Below are 18088 nucleotides of genomic sequence, written 5' to 3'. Positions count from 1 at the left end.
GCCTAGTCATGTAACGGATTGCTTTTAGTGGGACGAGTTCACATTTTTATTGATACCCTTGTCAAACAACATTTTTTGGTTGCTTCTATATTTCAATTTTTGGGAGGCAGAATGAACAATTTTTTTTCTGGAGGGGTGTCTTTCATGCCATTCCACGTGTAGTTAAATTGGTAAGGCATTATTCTTCTGGTCAGTATGATTACAGTGATACCACATTTATATATTCTTTATGGTTTGGCTTTATTGCAAACTATTTTATAAAAAAAAAATATACATACATTTTTGCATCGCTTTATTCTGAGCGCTATAACTTATTTTTCCGCTGATGGAGCAGTATGGAGGCTTATTTTTTGTGGGACAAAATGAAGTTTTAGGAGATACCATATTTATTTACATTTGTCTTTTTTGCTCCAAGGTATGATGAAGCCTTGTTGTTTTGTTTCTTTACAGTTTTCACTAAAAGGGTTAACTAGTGGGACAATTTTATAGGTTGGGTCAATCTGAAGGGGAAATACCAAATGTGCATTTTTTTGTTTGCTTATTTCTTTTCATAAAAATATTTATTTATGGGTACAATGTTTTTCAGAATAGGGATTTATTTTTTTATAAATATTTTTACAAATTTGGTTTTTTGCTTTGTTTAACAGTTCCTGCATGGGACTTTCACTTTTTGCAGTCTGATCACTTACAGAGCACAGCTATGCTCATGCATGAGCATTGCCATGCTTTACAAACTGTCAGTGCTGCACTGACACACAAGCCTGCTAGCCCTGGTGACCCGGATGTTGTCATAACATTGGGTCACCATGGCAACAATCGAGCCCCCATGACTACTCCGGAGGCTCCCTCTGCCTGTCTTCTAAACGCTGTGATCGATATCGATCGCAGCATTTAGCAGGTTAAACTGCTGGTAGTTGTGCCGGCACCGCTCCTGACTGAGTGCCAGGTGCCAGTGTGCATATACTGCATCGGTCGGGAAAGCCTTCCTAACCATGACATATATACTGCAAAGCGTCGTGAAAGGGTTAAAAGACTGTCCACTAAGACAGCCCATTCTCAAAATCACCATGTCCACCCCCTCTTATAAAATAGCAGCTGCCAATTTCCCCCTTCCTGGTTTATGTAAAAATCCCCTTAATAAATAAAACAATAAAGTAGCAGCTATAATCACCTCCGATGCGGGTGCCATTCCAGCGGTGTCGGCTCTTCCAGGGCTTGCGAGACATTATGCACCACAAGAGAGCAGCCGCAGCTCTGACCTCTTCTAAATGTCCGCTCCGTCTGACGTAGGGTAAAGGGAAGCAGACGCTGATAGGCTGAAGGGCTCACGTGATATGTCATGTGAGCCCCAAGAGAGCCAGACCCAGCAATGCTGGAACAGCACCCTCACTGAATGAGTGAAGACATTATTATTTTATAAGGGGAGGGAACATAGCGACTGAGAAGAGATTGCCAACGTAGTGAACAATCCCTTTAACTGTCCAAGGAATCAGACGGTTAAAGCTAAATGGTGCAAAATTTTAATGAAACTGCAAAAGTTATTTTTAGACCCAAAAACAAGCATTTAGGCTGTGTGCCCACGATGCGTTTTGTTAAGCATTTCCGCAGCGTTTGTGCCGGATCAGATGCTGCAGAAATGCTTAAAAGATGCATCAAATTAATTAGCATGCGTTTTTGGCTTTTTGTGCCAATCCATGCATTTTTAACCGCTCAGGAATCGCTTAGCGGCTAAAAACGCAGTAGGCTCATTAATTCCCGCATTGCTCAGCGTTTTTAGCCGTCCCCAATGTTCCCAGAAATCGCGTGTCAAAAACGCGTCAAAAAACGCGCAAGAAACGCGCGGAAGAAGATGCGCGTTTTCTGGGAAAGGGGATCCTTTTCCTGAGCGTTTAAAAACGCTAGCGTGGGCACATAGCCTTAAGAACAAATAAGTCCCAAAAGAACAATAATAAAGTTCACTAAAACTTATTTGTGATCATTTTTTTTTTTTTTCAAGCCGCAAACCTCTGATGGCGAATCCAATTGGCCGCATTATAGCAGCACTCCAAATTCTGGGTTATGCATTTCATTGCTTCTGAGCAAGACCATAGTACCACAAATTAGCAAACAAAGCACCTATTCCTCAGTAGTAGGGCACTTACAGTTTTTGCATTACCAAGCCATAGGCACTGCACGCAAGGAGTTTCCATATAAATGACAGGGCTGATCTATGTATGGTAACTATGTGAGCACTAATTGCATTTTCCTCCCATGTAAGGCCTCATTCAGACATCTGTCATTCTCATGTATGAGAAAAATAGACCGATTTTTAGTACTCAGTTTATTCTCATATGTGGAGAAAAAAAAATAAGTTTGTCCATTGTCCGTTCTGACAGACTGTGAAAATCAGACCAAACTTATCAAAGTGCGGTCCAATTATTTCAATGGTCCATAGACTTGCATTGGTGATTTTGATTCTTGTCCAATTTCAATCCACAGATAAAAACTGGACAATTCCCCACAAACCACTCAGCCAGCGGAAAAAAAAGACATGTGGAATGGCCACACAGGTACAAGTGCGATCCCTGAAAGCCACGCATAGCACGGAGAATATCAAACGTCTGAATGAGGCATAAGGGTTATAACACTATCCTAAAATTGTTAATTTAAGGGCCCTCCAGAGTCCTAAATATTCTGTAACAAAATATTGCTGGTCAGCGAGTCGTGAATTTGCTCATCTTTATTATGAAGCATATAGCCATTTAAGAACAAAATATGTATCCAACGTGGGACGTGAATATATGAAGGAAACACAACAGGTAATTTGTTTCCAAAGTTACCCGCAAACCTGGCACTAGGTTTTTTTATCTTGAAAGTGTGCTTTTAAGTCATTACATTTAATCCATTATCCCAAACAGGAGGCTTAGTGATCAGGGTGAAATGTGCTTCTGGCACCCAACTTTCAGTTTTTAGATTGAAACCCTTCAAAAAACATTAATTGGATCCAGAAGTGGTCCAAGCGGCATCTACAGCGGCCAGTGATCCATGATTTACACTCCCAGATCAGATTATCAGAAATGAAAACTAAATTCAGATACGTATTTTGGGGCAGGGTGGATAAAAATCAATGGAGGGGGAAAAAAAAAAAAAAAAAAAAAAAAAAAAAAAAAAAAAAAAAAAAAAAAAAAAAAAATCGGATTTTTGATTTAAATCGGATTTTTTTCAATAAACTGCTTTTTGAGGAAAATATTTTACCATCCAAAGGTTCTTCCATCATGAGATAAAGCTGAGTTGTTTAACTCAGTAGAATAAAGGCTGTATATGTGTAACATTCACAATGCCATGCTCTTCCAGAGGTTTCTGTTGGATTAGTGGGCAGTTTCTCTCCTAGATTATCACAGACGCTCGCTTTACTTACGCAGTTCTCAAAACTGAATTTGACTCCGCAGAGGTCCCAGCCTCTTCTTCACGGCAAAAATGTTACAACATGAACAGAGTTGAGAAAAAGACCTTAATCCTATTGTTCTAAAAACCTATGAATACAGAATCAACCCCTTCAGTGCCAAGTCCAAGAAGTTAGACAATGTGTTTCTGATTGTTTGGAGTGGAATAGATCTGCACAACACAAGAAGAATGTGAATCTAAAGGGGGTTTTACACTAAGCGATATCGCTAGCAATATCGCTAAAACGTCACTGGTTTTGTGACGTTATAGTGATATTGCTAGCAATATCACTATGTGTGATACTTACCAGCGACCGGCTCCCCCGCTGTCCATCGCTGATCGCGCGAGAATGTCCGGCTCCATTTCTCGTCGGGCGCTTCCTGCTGAGACTTCCTGCTGTGACGACGAGCGACGCGTGGAGGCGGGCGGGAGGACGCAGGATCGCTGCGTGTGAATGGTAAGTATCGTGCGCTGCGTCGCTGCTGAATCGCTGTGAGGTCTTTCTGTATGAAAGCTCACTAGCGATCATTTAGCGATGCACCAGCGATCCTGACCGGGTGGGATCGCTGGTCGGAATGCTGGTGCATCGCTAAATGTAAAAGGGCCTTAAGTGTGAGGAGGAGGAAGGGCAAGCAGACAAGAAAATGAAAGTGAAACTTTGAGCACAATACTGCAGCATAGCCACAGACAGACAAGTCTGGATCTGTTTGTGTGTACGATCTGAGGTTTATTACATTCTTTCCTTATAATGGCAGCAGGCCGTAAAAGAGACCCAGTTTGGGAATATTTTAATGAAGCTCCTTCGCCTATCGGTAAGGCAGGCATGCGTGCAAAATGCAAACGATGCAACAAAGAGATGCAAGGCCTGGTGGCGCGAATGAGGCAACATCATGAGAAGTGCGGTGATGAAGATGACCAAAGAAACACTTCTGAACAGGCAGGATCTTCAGGTTGGTAAACATTTTTATTGAATCCTATTTCTAAAGACTGAACTGTCATGTGTGAGAAAAATTATATTTCTTTTTATTACTGCATGTTACTGTCATTTGGTACAGTTATGAAGAAAAACAAATATTCCTTTTGGGGCAGGGCCAGTGATGTGTTGTGTACAATAAGCAGAAATTGTATAAACAATAAAATAACAGCATTGACTTTTTTTGTTTAGGGGAATTCATGGATTCTGGAAACGATCCACCTCCAAGATCACCATCATCCTGTTCTACAGTTTCAGAGTTATCCATCCAGGATAGTGCTTCATTAGCAGCAGCAGCATCATCATCAGACACCCACAGCCACATATCACCATCACCCAAAAGGAAGAAAAAACCTTTACCTCCTGGAACCACCATAGATAGGTTTGTGATAAGAACTAGCAGATTAGAAAAAGAGTTGATTGATGAAAAAATTGCCCAGTTTATTTATGCAACGAACTCTTCTTTCCGTCTGACTGAGAACCCACATTTCATTAATATGGTTCAGTCACTGAGACCAGGATACAGTCCACCCAGAAGAGCTGATGTTGCAGGGAAACTGCTGGATCAAGTGTATGACGGAGAAATGGAGCAATGTGCAACAGCTCTGGAGGGTAAAATTGTTAACCTTTGGCTATGTGCACACGTAGTTTTTAGTCTCTGCGGATTTTGTAGAGAAAACCGCAGGAAATCCGCAGGACAAAGTGCTGCGGTTTTTCTGCGGTTTATCTGCGGATTATCTGCGTTTTTGCCCTGCGGTTTTACACCTCATAATGGATGAGGTGTAAAACCGCAGCGTTTCTGCACCAAACAATTGACATGCTGCGGATTGTAAACCGCAGCAAAACCGCGCGGAAAAATCCGCAGCATGTGCACAGCTTTTTTTTATTTCCATAGGAAATAAAGGTACTGTACAACGCAGCAGAATCTGCAGCGTTTCTGCAGAGCCAAAAACGCTGCGGAAACGCAGCAGAATCCGCAGCGTGTGCACATACCCTAAGTATTGATGGGTGGAGTAATGTCCACAATGATCCTATTGTATGTGCTTGTATAACAACAGAAGAAGGTAAAGTCTTCCTTGCACAAACAACTGATACGTCAGGAAATGCACACACAGCAGAATACTTACAAGAAGTGTCAGTAAAAGCTATAACGACATGTGAACAAAAATTCAAATGTCTAGTACGCAGTTTGGTCACTGACAATGCTGCAAACGTATCCAAGATGAGAAGAGATTTAGAAGAGCAGGGAGGGAATACAAAGCTGCTAATAACATATGGTTGCAGTGCTCATTTGCTGCACCTCTTAGCCAAAGACTTAAGTGTTCCAGAAATAAAGGCTAATGTTGAAATTGCTAAATACTTCCGTAATAATCATTTTGCTGCAGCGCTCTGAAAAGGATGGGTGGAACCAAGCTAACGCTCCCACAAGATGTTAGATGGAACTCTGTGGTGGACTGTTTTGAGCAGTATATCAAAAACTGGCCTATTCTGATGACACTTTGTGAAGAAAATCGAGATAAAATAGATGGCACTGTCACGGCCAAAATCCTCAACATTGGGCTTAAGAGAAATGTTGAACATATGCTGAGCTTCCTGAAACCCATCTCTCAAGCTTTAAACAAAATACAGAAAAATAGCTGTTTTATTGCGGATGCTGTTGAAATTTGGAAGGAACTGAGTGAACACTTAAAAACAGAACTACACATGGACAGAATTAAATTACAAGCAGTAAACAAACGAATGGGACAAGCACTGACTCCAGCTCATTTTTTGGCAAATATTGTCAATATCCAATATCAGGGTCAAAACCTAAGTGCTGAGGAAGAGGAGTTAGCTATGACATGGGTATCCAGCAATCATCCATCTTTAATGCCAACTATAATAAACTTCAGAGCTAAGGGGGAACCATTCAAGAAATATATGTTTGCTGAAGATATTTTAAGGAAGGTCACACCAGTAAACTGGTGGAAGTCACTTAAGCGCTTGGATTTAGAGACTGTTCAAGTAATGATTTCACTTTTAACAGCAGTAGCTTCTTCTGCAGGCGTTGAAAGAATATTCTCTTCCTTTGGACTCATTCATTCTAAATTGAGAAATCGGTTGGGACCCAATAAAGCAGGAAAGCTTGTTTTTCTTTTCCAGATTATGAATAGGAACAAAGAAGATGATGATGAAGATGACGACAAGTGAGCTACAGAGGACAGCAGGGACAGTAGTATTTAAGTTTTTCATGTGTCGGCTGGGCTGACAGTCTAAGTTTCTTAAAATATATATATATTTTGTTTAGCCAAATTAGTTAACAAACATGGATGTTTGTTTAAGCAAATAACTTATGCTGTAATGTTATTGTTTCAGTTGAATAAATCTATTTAAATTGTTAAGGTCAGGATTATTTTTCTCCTTCCTAAGTACAACAGAACAGTGGTGTCCAAATATGAATGATTAACCCATTAAACTGGGGAGAAAAAAGTTATATAAAAAGTGATTCTAAAAATCTTCATCTACTTGCATGTTAAAGTAGCAAGAACTAGTTTAGGTAGAAACTTTGATTTAAATCACTGATTTAAATCAAGCCTGACTAGTGATTTAAATCAGTTAGATTTAAATCAAATCCACCCTGTTTTGGGGAATGAAAATGTATGCATACAGTACTTGGTCATATACAGGTTCATCATAGTACATATTCATATATAAGATCAGTAGGATGGATGAGAACGTACAATACATGCAGACGAGTATTTTGACCATACATCCTGTTTTCCTCAGGGAAAATGGCCCAAAAAGACATTTAACGGACTCTGAAAAAGTCCCAAAATTGAGAAAAGTCTTACAGAAGGATGCAGCACTCTTAAAATTGTGTCATGTTGAGAAAAAGATGCATGTTAGGCCTGTTTCACACATCCGTTTTTCCCCCATCAGTCAAAATCCGCCGTTTTGCTTGGCGGATCAGTTTTTTTTCCCCATTGAGTTGCATTACCAGATCTTGATGGATGGCCATCCGTTGGATCCGTTATTTTGCGGATCCGCCAAAATTTTGGCGTCCGCCGACATACCTGAACGGATAATGCATCGTTTTTTCGGGCGGCCGGATCCGCATTTTACATTGCGCATGCCCGGAGGATTTGCCTCGGCCGCAAATTTCACCCTAAACCCCGTTCTGGCGGCTGAAAAAAATTCTCTCCCCCCCCCCCCAGGCAGCGGTTCCTTTAAAATTCTTCCTTCAACGGATCCGTTAAAACAATGGTCCGGTGCCAAACGTTGTGGTCAGTACAGGAACGGTTCCGTTGTCCGCCATTATAGCAGATTTTAACTGACAAAAAAAAACCGATGTGTGAAACAGGCCTCAACTGCCAAAGACTTAAGAATCAAAGGTGGAGTGGCCAGGAACCCATTATCCTTCGGTGCTATTATGGTCCAGAACTGCAACCTCCCGGGAGTGCCCACAAGTACAAGGTGCTCAGATACAGCCAAAGCAAGGAAGGCTGGAACTAGACTACCACTGAACAAGACAAGTAGAAACGTCAAGACTGGACCAAGAAATGTCTGAAAAAAGATTTTTCAAATGTTTTACGGACAGATGAGATGAAAGTGACTCTTAGGGTATGTGCACACGCTGTGAATTCTGCTGCGTTGTACAGTACCTTTATTTCCAATGGAAATAAAAAAATGCTGTGCACATGCTGCGGATTTTTCTGCGGTTTACAATCCGCAGCATGTCAATTCTTTTGTGCAGAAACGCTGCGGTTTCACACCTCATCCATTATGAGGTGTAAAACCGCAGGGCAAAACCGCAGGACTTTAGTCCTGCGGATTTATCTGTGGTTTTTACTACAAAATCCGCAGAGCCAAAAAACTCCGTGTGCACATACCCTTAGTAGATGTAATGGATGGGCCTTTGCCTCCATCAGTAATGGGTACAGAACTCCACTTCAACTTGGGTTAAACACAGAAAAAAAAACAAAACTCTAAACTCCTCATCGGTTTTTAAAAGACATCTTTTTCAAGCAGTGGTACATGAAAGTCAGCGTCTTCAGAAAACCATGACTTTTTAATGCAGAACAATGCTCCATCGCAGATGTACTGCTTAGCTATCCAAAAAGCCAATAAAGGCCTTAAAAGGATATATCCAGGACTTACAAAAAAAAAAAAATGTGCCTAAGCACCAACAGGCAGGTAGTTGCTACCTACCTGTTGTGCCTGATGCCATCCTCTGCTGGCACAGAGCTTCTGCTGATGTCAAGAGAAGAGAGCAGCAGTTTGTTGTCCTGTGGACAGGGAAGGTCTACTGGTATCATGCTGATTGACAGCCCACTCTCTGCTGCCTAATTGGGGGATGCAGAGAGCATGACAATAGTAGTCCCACCCTGCCAAAAGGAAGAAAAACTTCTGCTCTGTTTGACAGGGAGCAGATGAATCTCCAGCAGGAGCAGTCAATGACTGGCGCCGGGTACAACAGAGGTAAGTTGCCCGTGTTAACTACATCTATTAAAAAAATTCCCAGATACCACCTTTAAAGATAGAGAATAAAGACATGGCCCTCCTTCCTCAAGTGAGTAGCGTAACTGACAAACAAAAGGATCACTGGAACATGTTAAATATACATGTTTACCAGATATTCATTAAAAACCACACCATGAAAAAAAATCTGATGAATGATACACATATGGCCCTAAAATACATTGGTCCACTAATACACCAGACAACAGCAAGGACCCAGTCAATCCATATAAAGATGCCCTGTATACGAATACTGCCAAGTTGCGGCTACAGATAAATGAAAATGGCTCCCTGCTCAACGGTGACTGCTCTCCATACACTGCCTTACATATTCCTATCATGAAGGAGACTCAGCTAAAGCTACCCACTGATACTGATCAGGGACAGTGGAATAGGACAGTAAAAGGCAGGTCGCTTGTCCGGATCCGGCGGCTCAGATCTTCATGCGATGATGTCTTCTTCCTTGCTTCTGTCGCGGCTCCTGCGCAGGCGCACTTATCTGTCCTGTTGAGGGCAGAGCAAAGTACTGCAGTGCGCCTGTGCACTGCAGTACTTTACTCTGCTGTCAACAGGGCAGATCAGTATGCCTGCGCAGGAGCTGCAACAGAAGCAAGGAAGAGGACGTCATCGCATGAAGATGAGAGGCACCGGACCCGCGACACCAATCGGACCGGGCCTCTCCCCAGGTGAGTATAATCTGACTTGTTTTACTTTCAGGTTACATCAAGGGTTTATCTATAGCATTACAGAATGATGTAGATAAGCCCCTAATGGCAGTGACTGCAGCCGATATGCGAAAAATGAGGTGGCAGGTTCCCTTTAAACAGCTGTATAGTGAAAGAAAACAGTACATCTATCTGAACAGTCTGTGAGGCAGTGGTTGGCGCTGGCCACAAAGTTAATTGATCGCAAATTAAGAAATTGACAGACTTCATGGATGGAAGGTTTGTGACTTACTAAAAAGTAGGATTGCCTATAATGGACACCGAGAGAAAATAAATATATATATATCTATCTATCTCTCTCTCTCCGCATCCAGGACCGAAACATCGCCACATGGGCCAATAAAGAGCACCTTCTAACTGCTACATGGAGTGCTGTTTCAACTTTTATTGAATCTATTTACAAGGTTTGGTATATGCTTGTGAGACTTTGCACCCCCTTATTTTTACTGTGCTAAATTCTTTTTTTCTATATATAATAAATGAAAATTTGGTAGCACTACCAAAATGAAGCTTATGGATCAGTAAAGCCACTGTTTTTCACTTTAATTTTTGGAGTACTGCCTGTTTTTTTCTGATTATAGATATTTAAATGTCCAATGTATTTTTGTACATTCAGTTGTTTGTTTCACTTTAACAAGTGAAAATTAACAATTGAGATGGAAACAGTCACGATTTTTATTTAGGTGCATAATAATTGTGCATACTAACAGTTACCCAATAATCATGTACACACAAATATTCTAAGACAAAACCTCACTTTCTTACATATTCAGGCTAATTAACCTTTTGGACTGACCAACAGCACTGTAGTTCTTCAATGCTAAAATTATTCAAAAATGCAAGTTGCCTAATTGTGCACAAAGCATAGGTATACAGGCAATGGTCATGTACTGGATCATCACAGGATGGATAAGGACAGAAGTGTAGGTATATAGTATATGGTCATTTAGAGGATTGAGATGGACATGGGTGAAGGTAAATGGTCATGTAGAGGATCACACAGGTGTATGTATACAGTACATGGTCATTTCGAGCATCACCAGGATGGATGAGGACGGAGGTGTATGCATACAGTACATGGTCATGTAGAGAATTACCACAAGGACTAATGAAGATGTAGGTGTAGGTATACAGTACATGGTCATGTAGAGGATCACCACCATGATGGATGAGGTCGGAGGTGTAACTATAGAATACACAGTCATATATAGGATTGTCACCAGGATGGAGGTGTAGGTATACAGTACACGGTCATGTAGAGGATCACCACCAGGGTGGATGAGGACGTAGGTGTAGGTATACAGTACACGGTCATGTAGAGGATCACCAACAGGATGGATGAGGTCGGAGGTGTAGGTATACAGTACACGGTCATGTAGAAGATCACCACCAGGATGGATGAGGTCGGAGGTGTAGATATAGAATACATGGTCATATATAGGATTGTCACCAGGACGGAGGTGTTGGTATACAGTACACGGTCATGTAGAGGATCACCATCAGGGTGAATGAGGACGGAGGTGAAGGGATACAGTACACGGTCATGTAGAGGATCACCACCAGGGTGGATGAGGACGGAGGTGTAAGTATACAGTACACGGTCATGTAGAGGATCACCACCAGGGTGGATGAGGACAGAGGTGTTGGTATACAGTACACGGTCATGTAGAGGATCACCACCAGGGTGGATGAGGACAGAGGTGTTGGTATACAGTACACGGTCATGTAGAGGATCACCACCAGGGTGGATGAGGACGCAGGTGCAGGTATACAGTACACGGTCATGCAGATCACCACCAGGGTGGATGAGGACAGAGGTGTAGGTATACAGTACACGGTCATGTAGAGGATCACCACCAGGGTGGATGAGGACGGAGGTGCAGGTATACAGTACACGGTCATGTAGAGGATCACCACCAGGGTGGATGAGGACGGAGGTGCAGGTATACAGTACACGGTCATGTAGCGGATCACCACCAGGGTAGATGATAGAGGTGTAGGTATACAGTACACGGTCATGTAGAGCAGGGTTTCCCAACTCCAGTCCTCAAGGCACACCAACAGATCATGTTTTCAGGATTTCCTTAGTATTGCTCAGGTGACAATTGCTTCACCTGTGCAATACAAAGGAAATCCTGAAAACATGATCTGTTGGTGTGCCTTGAGGACTGGAGTTGGGAAACCCTGATGTAGAGGATCACCACCAGGTTGGATGATAGAGGTGCAGGTATACAGTACACGGTCATGTAGAGGATCACCACCAGGATGGATGAGGACGGAGGTGCAGGTATACAGTACACGGTCATGTAGCGGATCACCACCAGGGTGGATGATAGAGGTGTAGGTATACAGTACACGGTCATGTAGAGGATCACCAACAGGGTGGATGAGGATGGAGGTGCAGGTATACAGTACACGGTCACGTAGATGATCACCACCAGGTTGGATGATAGAGGTGCAGGTATACAGTACACGGTCATGTAGAGGATCACCACCAGGATGGATGAGGACGGAGGTGCAGGTATACAGTACATGGTCATGTAGAGGATCACCACCAGGTTGGATGAGGACGGAGGTGCAGGTATACAGTACACGGTCATGTAGAGGATCACCACCAGGTTGGATGATAGAGGTGCAGGTATACAGTACACGGTCATGTAGAGGATCACCACCAGGTTGGATGATAGAGGTGTAGGTATACAGTACACGGTCATGTAGCGGATCACCACCAGGGTGGATGATAGAGGTGTAGGTATACAGTAAACGGTCATGTAGCGGATCACCACCAGGGTGGATGATAGAGGTGTAGGTATACAGTACACGGTCATGTAGAGGATCACCAACAGGGTGGATGAGGATGGAGGTGCAGGTATACAGTACACGGTCACGTAGATGATCACCACCAGGTTGGATGATAGAGGTGCAGGTATACAGTACACGGTCATGTAGAGGATCACCACCAGGATGGATGAGGACGGAGGTGCAGGTATACAGTACACAGTCATGTAGAGGATCACCACCAGGTTGGATGATAGAGGTGCAGGTATACAGTACACGGTCATGTAGAGGATCACCACCAGGTCGGATGATAGAGGTGCAGGTATACAGTACACGGTCATGTAGAGGATCACCACCAGGTTGGATGATAGAGGTGCAGGTATACAGTACACGGTCATGTAGAGGATCACCACCAGGTTGGATGATAGAGGTGCAGGTATACAGTACACGGTCACGTAGATGATCACCACCAGGATGGATGAGGACGGAGGTGCAGGTATACAGTACACAGTCATGTAGAGGATCACCACCAGGTTGGATGATAGAGGTGCAGGTATACAGTACACGGTCATGTAGAGGATCACCACCAGGTTGGATGATAGAGGTGCAGGTATACAGTACACGGTCATGTAGAGGATCACCACCAGGTTGGATGATAGAGGTGCAGGTATACAGTACACGGTCACGTAGATGATCACCACCAGGATGGATGAGGACGGAGGTGCAGGTATACAGTACACAGTCATGTAGAGGATCACCACCAGGTTGGATGATAGAGGTGCAGGTATACAGTACACGGTCATGTAGAGGATCACCACCAGGTTGGATGATAGAGGTGCAGGTATACAGTACACGGTCATGTAGAGGATCACCACCAGGTTGGATGATAGAGGTGCAGGTATACAGTACACGGTCATGTAGAGGATCACCACCAGGTTGGATGATAGAGGTGCAGGTATACGGTACACGGTCACGTAGATGATCACCACCAGGTTGGATGATAGAGGTGCAGGTATACAGTACACGGTCATGTAGAGGATCACCACCAGGATGGATGAGGACGGAGGTGCAGGTATACAGTACACAGTCATGTAGATGATCACCACCAGGTTGGATGAGGACGGAGGTGCAGGTATACAGTACACAGTCATGTAGATGATCACCACCAGGTTGGATGAGGACGGAGGTGCAGGTATACAGTACACAGTCATGTAGAGGATCACCACCAGGTTGGATGATAGAGGTGCAGGTATACAGTACACGGTCATGTAGAGGATCACCACCAGGTTGGATGATAGAGGTGCAGGTATACAGTACACGGTCATGTAGAGGATCACCACCAGGTTGGATGATAGAGGTGCAGGTATACAGTACACGGTCATGTAGAGGATCACCACCAGGTTGGATGATAGAGGTGTAGGTATACAGTACACGGTCATGCTTTGTACACATTACACCAGGGAGGAGAGCACTACATGACAAGTGTCAGTATGGCCATGGGCCTCCAGTGTCACCAGCATGCCATAGCTCATTGTCTGCACACAATACCGGCTGCTGCTTCCCCCGATCCCACATTGTTCCCGTCCTAGCACACACAAACATAAAGGTCACTGGCGTTACCTGCGACGTCCTGGGCACGCTCTGCCCGCTGCTGCCAGGGCTCCCGGGCGGGTGCACCCCTCGCTGTCCTGTGGCCCAGGCGGCCGCATAGCCTTCGGGTCCTTTGTGCTGCTCCGAGTAGTCCCCTCCGGGGTAGGCCGGGAACCCCCGCCCCGGACTGGGCGCCGTCAGCAGCTGGTTCAGAGTCGGGGTAGCAGCTGCTGGCTGCGCGGGGCCGAACCGTGGCGGAGGCGGGGGGTAGGCCGGAGCCGGGGGCTTGCCCGTGGAGGCAGTCGGGCGAGGCGGGGGGTATCCCGGCTGGTAGGCCCGGTTCGGGTAGGCCGGATAGGAGTTGTAGGCCTCGTTCGGAGGCGGATAGTCCAGGCCGGGGCCAGGCTGGAAGACTCCCCGGTTGTAGGAGGAGAAGGCGAATCCCCCGGGCGGGAGCGACGAGGCGGACGAGGCCGCAGCCGTATCTCCCGGCTCCTGAAGCGCGGACGTCGGGGCCGCACGGGTTCCGTTGGCCGCTTCAGGCGTCTCGGAGTCCGCGGAAACCTGGGCCGGGGCCTCGGCCTGAGCTTCGGCAGGAGGGGGGTCCCCGGGGCTCTTCTTTAATTCGGGACCGGCGGCGGGCGGGGTTCCTCCGAGGCTGGGGCCGGAGGCCGGGGCCACCTGGGCGGCCATGGAGCACTATGTGGAGGGTGGGGACGGAGGTGGCCTCCCCCCCCAGGTGTCGGGCTAGTCTCGGGCAGGAGGGGAGGGGAGCCGTTTAGTCGGACACGAGGCGGTGGAGAGGAGGAGGAGAGGCCATTTTACCGAAAGAGGAGGAGGAGAGACAGGCCGCAAAGCGCGGAGCTCGGAGTCCTGGACTGGGGGAGGCTGAGGCCGCAAGACCCGGCGAGTGGAGCACGGGGGGAGCCGGGAAGGAGCTTCCTGCACAAGGCTCGGGAACGCGCGGCCTGGAGCGCCGGACGGGAAGCCGGGCACTGCCTGCAACACTGGGCAGGCGGAACGCTGCAAGACCCGGAACTGGAGCGCCAGACCTCGGCGAAGAAAGCCCGCGGCGGATCCGGAGCACGAGCGGCGGCTACACACGGGAGCCCTGCATGCTCTCGGCGGGGGAGCACAGCCCTGGAGCGATCACATTGCCTGGGCGCCCGGAAGACCCGGACCGGGGTCACGCTCCCATAAGAATGGCGAGAGTGGGGAAATCAGAGCAGCGCTCCAGAGAGAGCCGCTGGGGAAAACACGGAGCTGGATTCAAGATGGCAGCACAGCGCCTTCATTGGCTCTGCAAAGCCCGGAATCTGGAGTCAGTCCAGGTGCAGGGACACAATGAAAGCGGAGCAAGGGCCGGCGCTGGATCACGGAGAATGAACCCTCCTTTTCCTATAGGCTTACAAACAAGAGCCGGACAGGAAGACCTGGACCTGCTGACAAGATCCGGAGTCATCCGATCGCCTCCTATGCACTGAGAACCAAGGCGATCCGGGCAGTAAGACCCGGGGGCGGAGCGCGGGAACCCGAGGGGAGGTGGGTCACGTGACGGCGCAGGGCGTGGCCATACGTGGCTACGTCACAAGGTGTGTGCGCTCAGGACTGATCTTCATTGTGTTCCAGCGAAGTAACGTGCGGGCGCTGAGCATTGTGCACATACATGGCCGTGGTCACATGGCAGCATCCATGCGCGGCCACGAGCTCCGCAGCCAGGCGCACACTGTGGAGTATGACTTTCACAGGACGGCCATTAGTCCCATTCCACGCGCACGCTGCCGCCATGGCCGCAGCCAATGGCACCGCTCCCCCAGTGATCCCCAGACGCAGGCACAAAGAGCTCGGAGCGCCGGCCCGGGGGGAGGGGCGCGCTCCCCGGATCTTCATTCTTAATCACACTGACTGGCCGGGCTGGCCCACAATGCGCCGCGGTGGAGCGTGGCAGCTCCCAAAACCCGGAGTGTGAGGGCGGTAATGTGGGGCTGTAGACAAAGGAGGGAGGAGGCTGCTGCGGCCGGGAGAGCGCAGGAGCCACAGTGCTGGACCTGCTCACATGTCTCTGCCCACACATGTGCTTCCCTGTGTGTACACAATGCAGCGGGCACACTGCTGGGCACAGCACCAGGGGTGGGGAGTGAAGAAGAGGACTGGATGTGACGTGCCACCAGCTCCCTGCAATACACCGGGGCCCAATTCATCCTTTGCCATTTCATGATGCCACTTTATCTTGTCTTTGCTCTTTTTTATCATTATTTGTGCACATGGTTCATGATTTTGCTGCAAAATAAAAAATGCACATTTTTCTCTTAACTTTTTCACTATTTTTTTAGAACACAAAGTTGCAAATCCTTTAGTCTTATGTTAGTCTAAAACACTGCGGCATACTCCGATCCTCACAAGATCTCGTTCTGTACTCCCCTCTTATCTCCTCTTCCCACAATCGCATACAAGATTTCTCCCGCGCATCCCCTCTACTCTGGAACTCTCTACCACAACATATCAGACTCTCGCCTACCATGGAAACCTTCAAAAAGAACCTGAAGACCCACCTCTTCCGACAAGCCTACAACTTGCAGTAACCACCGATCCATCAAAACGCTGCACGACCAGCTCTACCCTCGCCTACTGTATCCTCACCCATCCCATTGTAGATTGTGAGCCCTCGCGGGCAGGGTCCTCTCTCATCCTGTACCAGTCGTGACTTGTATTGTTTAAGATTACTGTACTTGTATGTACTATGTATACCTCTCCTCACAAGTAAAGCGCCATGGAATAAATGGCGCTATAATAATAATATTGAAAACTGTCAGAAGCTTTGCTCCAGGCAGGGTCTGCAGTGACACGTGCAAAAAGTAAAAACTGCAGCGTTTGGAAAGTCACATTTCATGATTCTTGTCTAAACATTTGGATAAGCAAGATTGTCAAGAAAAAAGATTTTTTTTACTCAATGGTTGAAAGTACAAATTAATTTTTCCTCTTAGTACTTGTGTAATGCCATAATCAAAACTATTTCCTAATATGCTTGCATTACAAATTCCCTATCCTTGTAACTGACACTAGCTGCTATTCTATTTTTTCCCTACTTCCTTTTTTTCTGACCCTCCGTTTGAGAATCCCACAAAGCATCATCAGGGAGCAGAGGCTATGGTCACTGGCACAACCTCTGCCCCCTCCCTGAAGTGACGCGTCATCAGTGACTCGTTTCTATAGCTAGTCCCTGCGTGATATGCTACGGGCACAATGGCAGAGGGTCTCTGTTGCCTTCTCAGGTCAGCACTTACATGCTGGCAGGAGAGCATGATGTCAGACTACCTGACATGCAGAGACCAATGATGTCATTCTCAGGGGTGGCACTGATCTGTGCACGCCGTGTATTCTGACAAAGCGCTCTGTTGCAGGCTCATTGCTGATTTGAGCCAGCAACAAAGCACACACTATCACTATGCACAACATGCAGGGACTAGCCCAACCCCTGAAATAGATGTCACTGATGACGCGTCACTTCAGGGAGGGGCAAAGGCTGCAGCAGTGACCTGTCCCGTGATGACGCTTCACATGAATACCCCAGCATGTGCTGGGATTCTCAATCAAAGTGGCATCAAGAAGGTAGTGGGGAAAAAATAGAAAAGCTGTCAAATAGAGTAGTTAAGGAAGGATAGGGAATTTTTATTTCAAGTGTATTAGAAAATAATTTCGATTATGGCATTGAACAATTAAGGACTTAGGATGAAAATTAAATTGGACTTAACCCCTTTACAACCTTGGACGCATCTATACGTCCGGGAGTGCATAAAAGTGCCATCGGCCACAGTTTTGTGTACTTCAGAAAAGAAGGACATCGCTGAACAGAGGCCAGACGGAGTCCAGAGTAACTCTGCTGCCTCATTATAGTGAATGGATCCATCGGGGGTTTCATCTGTCAGGTCACTCGGAGATTAAGGCTATGTGCCCACATTGCAGAAATGCTGCGGAATTGTCCGCAGCATTTCCACAACTTCCTGCCACGGGTAAAACGCATGCGGAATTTGCATGCGTTTTCCCACAAAACACAAGCGTTTTGCAAGCATTTTAGCTTGCAGAATGCTTGCGCTTTTCCAAG

At 46.2% G+C, this 18088-nt stretch overlaps 1 protein-coding gene across 1 annotated transcript in view; it reads right to left on the bottom strand.

The window, feature by feature from the left end:
* Positions 1-15876, bottom strand: part of ARID1A (AT-rich interaction domain 1A) — a 137769-nt gene extending 121893 nt beyond the window's left edge. The window contains exon 1 of the mRNA XM_073563834.1: positions 14017-15876. Coding sequence (XP_073419935.1) covers positions 14017-14679 — 663 coding nt within the window. The 5' untranslated portion in view covers positions 14680-15876. The remainder of the gene's footprint in view (positions 1-14016) is intronic.
* Positions 15877-18088: the final 2212 nt, after the last annotated feature.

This window comes from Dendrobates tinctorius, unplaced genomic scaffold (assembly GCF_039654945.1).
Source record: "Dendrobates tinctorius isolate UK_male_01 unplaced genomic scaffold, ASM3965494v1 ptg000015l, whole genome shotgun sequence".
NCBI classification, from domain to species: Eukaryota; Metazoa; Chordata; class Amphibia; order Anura; family Dendrobatidae; genus Dendrobates; species Dendrobates tinctorius.
Note: the sequence above shows the minus strand (reverse complement) of the source record. Positions and strands in the feature narration are given on the sequence as shown.